The sequence below is a fragment of the Homarus americanus genome, unplaced genomic scaffold (assembly GCF_018991925.1).
Source record: "Homarus americanus isolate GMGI-L3 unplaced genomic scaffold, GMGI_Hamer_2.0 scaffold39675, whole genome shotgun sequence".
Lineage (NCBI taxonomy): Eukaryota > Metazoa > Arthropoda > Malacostraca > Decapoda > Nephropidae > Homarus > Homarus americanus.
This window is the reverse complement of record NW_024736071.1, coordinates 6,125,665-6,136,376: the sequence shown is the minus strand read 5'-3', so window position 1 is coordinate 6,136,376 and position 10,712 is coordinate 6,125,665. Positions and strand designations below refer to the sequence as shown.

Sequence of the window (10,712 nt, the reverse complement as noted above, 5' to 3'; positions counted from 1 at the left end):
TATACTTTTATATTTAGCTCATAAAATTCATACAAATTATCCGGCCAGAATATAATTTACATTGCTGGAATTCTACAATTTGATGATTTTTGAATATAAACATCATAGATTTTGCATTAGACATACAAATTTTAGATATAATGTTTACCTGAGTAAATATGTTATCTTTTTGCAAAAATATATGACATTTATATTCAAAATATTCCTGGTCTTACAAGGAATCCAGCAATGTCAATTATATTATCCTAACTTTAGTCTGATTTATTATTTATTACTAAAAGGTAAACAGTCTGGTATTCCCACACATTCATCTGGTAGGGAGGGTTGGTGGGGGTGGGAGGGGGAGGGAGGATCGCACCGACCACCTGGCACCACAGTGTGAAGAATATTTTTTATTAACTGAAGATATTTGTTTTAGCTCAAAAATTCATACAAATTACTCCGGCCAGAATATAATTTACATTGCTGGAATTCTTACAATTTGATGATCATTTTGAATATAAACATCATATATATTTTGCATTAGACATACAAATTTTAGATATAATGTTTACTCTGAGTAAATATGTTATCTTTTGTGCAAAATATATGACATTTATATTCAAAATATTCCTGGTTTACAAGGAATCCAGCAATGTCAATTATATTATCCTAACTTTAATCTGAGGTATTATTTAATACTAAATGTTAAAATCTAGTTTTTCACCCAACCTTTCTCTCGAGGGAGGATTGGTGGGGGTGGGGGAGGGTTGGGACGGACCGACCATCTGGCCCGGTTGGAAGAGGGGGAGGCAAGGGGGTACTTTGATTGACAGATAAGTGTGAAGAATATTTTTTTTTTATTAACTGAAGATATTTGTTTTAGCTCATAAAATTCATACAAATTACTGCAGAATATAATTTACATTGCTGGAATTCTTACACTTGATGATCATTTTGAATATAAACATCATAGATTTTGCATTAGACATACAGATTTTAGATATAATGTTTACCTGAGTAAATATATATTGTGCAAAAAATATATGACATTTGTATTCAAAATATTCCTGGTCAGGAATGCAGCAATGTCAATTATATTATCCTAACTTTAGTTTGAGGTATTATTTATTACCATACCTGGTTTTCCAAATTTCAGACAGGGAAGAGCCAGGAGTGTAGTGTGAGAAGAGGGGAGAGGAGTTGAGTCCATTATTTGAATGGCATTAACTTGGCAACTGTATTTCTCTCTATTTCTCTTATATTAATTGTGTGCATGTACCATCATAAAATTAAGATGTTATTTTTACTAGAACATAGGTATTGTGTTGGAAAAAGTGGAGTTTGGCGATCAGCTGGTCTCTATTTCATTTAATCCCATATGTTATGTTATTCACTTTACGTGTTTCTCACTTTCCGCCAGCCCCAGGTTACATTAACCATAAATGAAGTTGATATATATATATATATATATATATATATATATAATAATATATATATATATATATATATATAATATATATATATATATATATATATATATATATATATATATATATATATATATATATATATATATATATATATATATATATATATATATATATATATATATATATATATATATATATATATATATACGTAACCTTTTTCACTCAAATTCTAATGAAACACCACAATTATAATACGGTGGTAGCTGTTGTATAAACAGTGGGAACACAGTCCCACCACCGAGACGAGGTAACACTCCCACCACCGATCGTCTAGTGTGAAGCAAGCATATAAATGAAAGAAAATACTTGCAGTGTGTGTTTAATATGTTACAGTATATTATAAATAAATAAATAAACCAATACATCGGTAAATCCATTTCAAGTAAATGGAAAAATTTTACTCGACAGACATTAGTTCCAGTTACCGGTAAATAGCAGACGCTTCAGTGACGTCATTAGTGTTTCCACTACACCAGCGGGTAACATTTGATGACATTACTTGAAGTGAATTGGCCTTATTTTAAAAAACCAAGGATGGTTGGTAGAGGACTACTGAGTCAGTGGGTAAGTGTCACATTTGGGGTACTGATCTTATACAGCGAATAGAGCTCAAAAGCTACTTTTTAAATGGAAATTTGAGGGGGGCCGTCTTATGCACCCCGACGCCTTATAGGCCGAGATATACCGTAAGTATGTTAAAGAACATCATGCATCGGGCACAGCTGTGTGCAGGCTGTTTATGAGGTTCCCTGTTTATCATTAATTTATACTAATATTGTCTTCAAACGTTTAATCCCTTTCGGGTAATTAATCCAGTTGTATCTAACAGATGCTAAACAAAACTTCTTTCTAAAGACGCTGATTTCTTGCAACACAAACTGCTGTTTTACTTCCCTGTGTGTGCGCATGTGGAGTGTGTGTGTGCGCATGTGGAGAGTGTGTGTCAGTCTGTATTTAATAATGACGTTCAATTGAAGGTGATGGTAATTAATCTTACAAACCATCCGTCTGAAAGATGTGAATTAGTACTGTAGCATATGCCTAATACTTTTACAAGCCATTATCTAGCAATATCATTGTCATTCCAAGACTATGAATATTATTAACAGCAAATGGCATTTCTTTCGTTGAGTGACTCTTTGCCCCCGCCCCCCACCAAATCCTTGTTTCTGACTTGTGTCGATTACGTCACGTTTAGTCTGGTGTCTTTAAAAAAAATACTCAATTTTTTCCAAAAATATGTATGATGTATTATAAATTTGTATCTTATTTATTTATTTATTTATTCGTTTTTTTTTTATAAATGCATAATAAATATAAATATAACGCTGACTTTATTGGCGGGAAGGTGGGGGAGACAGAGGTGTTGTCAGTGCTGACTACCCTTCCACTCCTTCAATTGTAGGACCCTGCCAACATGGAATACCACACGCAGAAAATCACTTTTCTTGCGGGCGGGCGGGTCGTGTTGCGTCTCTGTAACAAAGCGTGTTCGGCATTCGGGCCTTCGATGTAGAGCGGCAGAAATTGGACAGTGATTACATAAGTTCGTCAAGATCGTCTTAGTGAGGTGAAAGTGTAAATCGATGTCGGACTTTTCATGCTAGACACGATTGTATTTTTGAAAACTCAATTTCCACCGAGTTGGAGGTACAGCCAGGGTCACAGGTCTATAACCACACAATCACTGCCACATGACAAAGCTTTTATTTTATTTTATTTTTTAGGGTGTTGTGGTCACGGCTGTGATAAAGGCCAACCAGGGAGTGTAGTACTGTGCCTTCAGTTAAATCAGTTCATAGTTGTCATCAGTGAATGCAGAAGAGACTATAATAACTTAAAGTGAATACATATTGGCAATCGAGCTGGTAAGGACAACTGCCAGCCTATTCGTGTCATAGGTGCCACAGAGACTTTAAATTTTATTTTGTTTGTGTGCTTTCTCAAGGACTGAATCTGTGTTTATAATACACCACTCACAGGGAGATACAGTGTACACAGTGATAGTTCATAGTGTCATCAGTGACCGCTGAAGTTGTAAATAACTTAAAGTGAGCGCTCACTAGCAAGCAAGCTGGAAAGGCACCGTGCCAGCTGAAACCAAGTCGTGTCTTAGGTGCTTTCTCAAGGACTGAAACTGTGCCTACAATACACCATTCACAGGGAGATACAGTGTACGCAGTCGCAGACGACAACTCCATAGGCAACAGAGAGTAGCTAAGTACTTTTTCTCTCTTTATTTTCTTTGAAATAGGTGTAGATTTATACACAGTCTGCACCCACCCCCCCCCACAACAACAACAACCATGAGTTTGATATGTGATTACTGCAGGGAGACGTCGGATATGGAGGATACAGGCCTGACTAATGCAACGTTTAGGAAGTTACTAACTGCCGTAAAGCTTGATGGCTGTTGCTGGTATTGCTCTGGCTGCATAGTCAAGGTGAATGAAGCGATTGCAATCCATAAGGGAACGAGTTCTCTAGGGACGAAAATAGATGAAGCAGGAGCCCTGCTGGTTGACAAACTGGAGCAAGTTGAGAAAGAGATCCTTGCTAAGACTGAGGAAGTAGCTAATAGAATGGAGGTGGTTGCTAAGAGGAGTTATGCTGACGTATTAGGAGGGCCACGGGGGGGGGCGGAGAGTAATGCAGAATCAGTACAGGTTCTACAGCAGATTGGGACTCTGAAAAAGTGTGTCGAAGAAATGAAAATTAACGCACCTACTGTTAGGGGAGAGGAGGAACACCAGGAACGGCTCCAGCGCAGGAACAATGTAATAGTTTTTGGAGTCCCAGAGAGCCAGGCAGAGGGAACTGTGAGTAAGGAAACACACGACAAGGTGCTGTTTCAAAATATTTGCACAGAGGTTCTGAAGATTCCAGCAACCCCTCAGGATGTGAGGAGACTGGGACAAAAGCAGGGGGCTAAGCCTCGCCCCCTCAGGATCACACTAGGGAGTGAGGAGGAGAAATGGCAAGTTATTCGGCAGGCAAAAAACTTAGCAAGGAGCGAGGCATTTCGGGATGTATTTATTCACCCAGACCGCACGGTAATGCAGAGAGAACAGCACAAGAAGCTCCTGCAGGACTTGAAGCAGAAGAGGGAGGAGTCGAGGAGGAACGGGGACAGGTGCACATGGGTTATACTCAGGGGGAGGGTAGTGGAAACAAGTGTGCCGACACAGGGCCAGGGGGCAGCAGTGCACCCTCCACCCACTCAACCCCCCACCCGGGAGGCGGCACCAGCTCAGCCTACCGGACAGGAGGGAACGAGCGCCGTGTAAACAATGACATTTTTAACCACACCCTGCAAAATACAGTGTACTTAGCAAATGCTGCAGCTTCTGAGAATGTGGGTGGAGCGGGTTTATTACTAAGAGCAGAGACGTTACCGAGAACAAATTCTGGCTTGAATGTCATGTACACTAATACTGACACGTTCCTTGATAAGAGGGAGGAGTTTGAAACACTACTAAGAGTACACCAACCAGATATTGTAGGAGTTGTAGAACTGTAGAACAGGAGAATTGACCCAGAGGAATGTGAGTTCAGTATTGCTGGATATGACTCATTTACGAACCTAACTCAAGAATCCTGCAGGAGGGGTGTGGTTATCTACGCTAGGCAAGACCTTAGAGCCAGCCAGGCGAGGGTACAGGGAGAGGATGTTTTTGAAGAGTCCAAGTGGTGTAAAATTAAATTAAAGGGAGGGGACTTACTTATCGTCGGGTGTATCTACAGATCCCCAAACTGTGGCCCACTAAATCAAAGGAACTTAAGAACCTTAATAAACAATGCGGCGATGCTCAACCCCAGCCACCTCCTTATCATGGGGGACTTTAACTATGGCGACATCGACTGGAGAAACGAGTCCACCCCGAATGACTTGAATAATCCTGCTACTCTTTTTGTAGAAACTCTGAGAGATAATTTTCTGTTCCAACATGTGAGAGACCCGACACATTACAGAGGGGAGCAAACACCCAAGCCACTTGACCTCATCATAACAAACGAGGAGGGTATGGTGGCCAAACTGGAACACCTTGCCCCAGTTGGCACCAGTCACCATACAGTGTTGTCATTCAGATTTAACTGTTACCTAGTTCAAGATAAGGCCAGGCCAAGGTGCAAATATTACAAGGGAAATTACAATGGGATGAGGGAAGAGATGAGGGGTATCAACTGGCCTGACTTATTAAGGTACAAGAACGCAGACACTACGCTGAATATCATAACTAGTAAAATGACCCATTTGATCGATAAATATATACCCAAGACCAAACCCAGTGCTTCTAGGAATACGAGGGGATCCCTACACATGAACCATGCGGCGGTCGACAAAATTAAGAAGAAAACCCAGAAATTTAAGACGTGGGTTGGGTCAAACGATGAGCAAGACAGGAGGATGTATGCAAGAGCCAGAAACCAAGCAAAGATAGAGTGTAGGAGGGCTGAAAAGGAGTTCCAAAGGCTGGTTGCACGCGAGGTCAAGTCAAACCCAAAGGCGTTTTACCGCTATGCAAAGTCGAAATTGAAAACGCGAGTAGGAGAATCAGACCTGAGGCTTGAAGATGGTAGTTACGCAGATTCTGACCAGGATAAAGCTGAGGCATTGAACAGCTTCTTTTCCTCAGTGTTCACAAGAGAGGCTGCAACTAACCTTCCTGCGTTTGAGGACAGACGATTCGACACAGCACTGACCCACATTCTGTTCACAGAAGAGGGTATTAGAAATAAACTGTCCAGGCTAAAGGTCCATAAGAGTCCTGGACCTGACATGGTGCATCCTAGAGTGCTAAGGGAGCTGTGCAACGAGCTTGCAGAGCCCCTGAAGATTCTGTTTTGTAAATGCCTGGATGAACAAATGGTCCCCAGTGAATGGAAAGTGGCTTATGTGAGTCCTATCTTCAAGAAGGGCGATAGTCACTCCACGAACAACTATAGACCGGTGAGCATGACCAGCATAATATGTAAAGTACTTGAGAGTATTATCAGAGATGCAGCGATGGAACATCTACTACGAAACAACCTTGTAAAAGATTGCCAACACGGTTTTATGCCGGGGCGCTCTTGCTTGACACAATTGCTCAAGGTATTGGATATTTGGACCCATATTCTAGAACGGGGTGGTAATATCGACAATATTTACCTAGATTTTGCCAAGGCTTTCGACAGTGTACCCCACGAAAGGCTGAAAATCAAACTGGAAGGGTACGGAATTCGGGGAAATGTCCTAGCGTGGATAGAAGACTTTCTACATGACCGCAAGCAATGTGTGGTGATTAATGGCACGAAATCGTCATCTGTACCTGTAACAAGTGGGGTACCGCAGGGTAGTGTATTGGGCCCGCTGTTGTTTGTTTGTTTCATAAATGATATGCCTGACGTTGTACACTCCTCCATACAAATGTTTGCCGATGATGGCAAGTTATTTCGGGAAATTAAGAACCAAGCGGACTGTGAAGAGCTGCAGAAGGACCTCTGTGGGCTCCAGGAATGGTCGAAGGAATGGCTGCTGAGATTCAATGTCACGAAGTGTAAGAGGATGCACCTGGGGCGTACCAACGGTAAGGAGGCGTACCATATGTCCCAACGGGATGAAGAAAATGTACTAGTTGAGACTGTGTGTGAGAAGGACCTAGGTGTGTATGTTGACAATGAGCTGAAGTTCTCGGGCCATTGTGAGAAGAAGGTAAATCAGGCAAATAAATTATTGGGTCTTATAAGAAGGTCGTTCAGATATCTAGACGGTCCGTCCCTCGTGACGATCTTCAGGAGTGAAGTGCTTCCCCATCTGGAGTACTGTCACCCCATCTGGTCCCCGAGATATGCTAGGGACTGTCAGTTGGTTGAAAATGTTCAAAGGAGGGCCACCAAACTGGTGCCTGCACTTCGGCACCTCAGCTACCCTGAGAGATTGGAGCGCCTGAACTTGCCTAGCTTATACTACAGACGGGCAAGGGGGGACCTAGTTGAGGTTTATAAGCATCTCAGGGGGCACTACTCAGTTGAGTGTCCTTACTTGGAGCTGGCGGACGCTCGCCCCACAAGGGGTCACAGCTCAAGATTGAAGAAGCCGCAAGTCCAGAAAACCGTGAGGGCAAACTTTTTCGGAGTGAGGGTTGTAAACTCTTGGAACAATCTACCAGAGAGTGTTGTGACGGCACCGAGTGTGAGCTCTTTCAAGAGAAGACTTGACCAACACTGGAGCGGGTTCAGGTACATTCAGGAGCCGGTGCATGCCCAGTATTTGCCAACAGTGCGTGACAGAGACGTGACCGATCGCCCGGGCGGCTAGCGAGCCGACCTTTTGGTGAAGAATATAAAGGAAAAGAGACGTGACCGATCGCCCAAGCGGCTAACAAGCCGATCAGTGGCGAAGAGGATAAAAATAAAAGTAAAAAAAAAGAAAGAGGCTGGGTTTTCACCCACTGAAATTGCACGAGAATTGGGTTTTTCTCGGTCAACTGTATATTATTGGATTAAGTGATGGGAAGAGGAGGGAAGTTTAAAGGACCACCACAGGAAGGGAATGCCGCGCATAACAATACTTGCACAAGTTGAAGCCATCTGGAATTTTGCTGAGGCCAACCCCTTCAAGACTTCATTTTCAATAAGAAAGGATCTACAATTAAATATTTCCCCTTTAACAATCAGGCGAAGACTTCATGAAGGAGGCATTCACCATAGAACTCCCGCCACCAGATGTTTAGTCTGGTGTCCTTAAAAAAAAATATTAAATTTTTTCCAAAAATGTGTATGGTGTATTATAAATTTGTATCTTATTTACATATGCATAATAAATATAAATATAAATATAACGCTGACGTTAGGTTAGGTTAGGTTAGGTTAGGTGCCTTCAAAAGCTGGATCGGACCAACACACGTAACTCATAAACAATTAAGTTATTTACCGTTGAATTCTACAATATGACTACACACAGTCTCGCATATAAATCACTATATAATACTTGGTGTTCTCAAAAGTCGAGTAAGGTTAACACAGTATACCACTAGAAATATACAATAGGAGAGGAGATACCTCTCTTACAACTGCCAGCCCAATACTGCCGTCACCCTGCTTGGGAGTTAAACAGAGGAGCAGGGGTGGACAGAAATGACATCATAACAAAAGACGTTCAAGTTGCGAAACCACAAATAGCTATCATACGCTCACTCATTCATTAGTATTCAAGACTAAAACAATAAACATTACTTTGTTTTATCTAACACATTGAAACTAATGTTACTACATTTTAAGTAACATATAATATCTAAATTTCAGCTGCTTCAGTGTGTACAAAACGAATCAGTCGAAGTTCATATGCCGACCAGTAATCTATTCATTGGTTCTTATTCCGACACTCGTAACATCTCCCCCCTTAATTTAAAAGTTTAAGAAGCTCTGAATAAACTTTTTCTCAACACAAGATAGAGTGTCGGCAATATTATTATTACAGCCCTTTATGTGACTGATTTCTATATCATAGGGTTGAAGAGCTAATGACCACCGTAACAGTCTTTGATTCTTATTTCTCATATTATGAACAAACTGAAGTGGATTATGATCTGTATAAACTATCACTGGGTAAGGTGATCCACTTACATACACCTAAAATTTTCCCAGAGCTAACAAAAGGACCAATGCTTTTTTTTTCTAATTTGACATATCCACGTTGATGCTTTTTCAGTTTAACCGAGAAATAACAGTTTGGGTGCAATATTCCATCTTTTCCTTTTTGCATTCGCACAGCACCAACTCCTGTGTCACATGCATCTCATTGTATCACAAACTGTTTCTTAAAGTCTGGGAGTTGCAGTACAGGTGCCGTCGCCAACAACCCACGAACCTTTTCGAATGCTGTCTGGCATTCATCAGTCCACACAAACTTTCTTTTTGGGCTGACCAAATCTGTCATGGGAGTGACCACCCTGGCAAAATTTTTACAAAACCTCCTGTAGAATCCAACCATCCCGAGAAATCTTCTGAGAGCCTTTCGATTGTGAGGTGCAGGTAGATTGAGAATATCGGCAACCTTGGCATCAATTGGAGCAATTTTCCCTTGTCCAATGACATGACCAAGGAAGATTAAGGTGGCATGTCCGTATTCACTCTTGGGTAGGTTTACGGTGAAGTTGAACTCTTCTAGACAGTTGAAGAGTTCACGGAGTCGGCCAATGTGTTGTACCCATGTGTCACCGACGACGACCAGATCATCTAGATAGGCGTACACTCCAGGCAGGCCTGATGTCACTATATGCATCGCTCCCTGAAATGTTGCTGGTGCTCCTTTGAGGTCAAAGGGCATAACTTTGTATTGCCACAGCCCTTCTAGTGACAAAAGCTGAAATCTGCTTTGCTTCTTCCGAGAGTTTGATTTGGTAGTAGCCTTTGAGAAGATCCAGCTTGGTGACAAATGATGCTCGACCCACACTGTCGATGATGTCGTCGATGCGTAGCAATGGATATGCATCAGCACGTGTCACTAGGTTGACCTTCCTGTAGTCAGTACACATGTGGACACTTCCGTCGGGTTTAGGCACCAGCACACAGGGTGATGCCCATGCACTACTGCTCCTCTCCACTAGGTCATGTTCCTGCAGATACTCTACCTCCTGGTTCATCTTCTTCCGCTTATCAGGGCTCATTCGGTAGGGTGCTTCCTTGATGGGAGATGTGCCAGGCAGCAGTACTAGTTCGTGCTCCAGCAGAGAACACTGGCGTGGCACATCGTTGAAGAGTGGCTTCAACTCCTGTAGCAGTTGCACCATATCCTGAGACTGCATGGTTGGGTTCAGAAGCTTTTGTGAAAATGGGTAAGACACGACGTCAATGCCATAGTCACCCCTAACAACATAATCACCAAGAAACAGGAAGTTTGCAGGTGTAAGTCCTGGACCCTCTCTCCAGAGGACTTTTTCAAAGCAAATTAAGTCTCGGTAATTTCCATGAAGGTCACCTAGAGTATAACATGGTGAAGCCAGCCTTAAAAGACGAGCCTCATTCTCAAATAAATCCTTCACAGAAGAGCAGAGGGAGCTGATAAAGTGTGCCAGTTTTGTCATATCCACCTCTCCCCAATGTAAAGGTGCTTTGTCATTTCTTTCATGTTCAAAGTAGCGAAGTGCAGTAAACATTTCATTTTGCAAAGAATTCCGGATAAAGGCTTCTACAGACTCGAATGCGTCACACACTCGATGGCGTACGCCATCAGCACGAAATCCAGTATCACACACT

General features: G+C 41.8%; 1 protein-coding gene across 1 annotated transcript; it reads right to left on the bottom strand.

The window, feature by feature from the left end:
* Positions 1 to 9,252: 9,252 nt before the first annotated feature.
* Positions 9,253 to 9,738, bottom strand: LOC121871675 (uncharacterized mitochondrial protein AtMg00860-like). Its single transcript, XM_042374087.1, has one exon. The coding sequence runs from the start codon at positions 9,736 to 9,738 to the stop codon at positions 9,253 to 9,255; it is 486 nt and encodes a 161-aa protein (XP_042230021.1).
* Between the last annotated feature and the right edge of the window lie 974 nt (positions 9,739 to 10,712).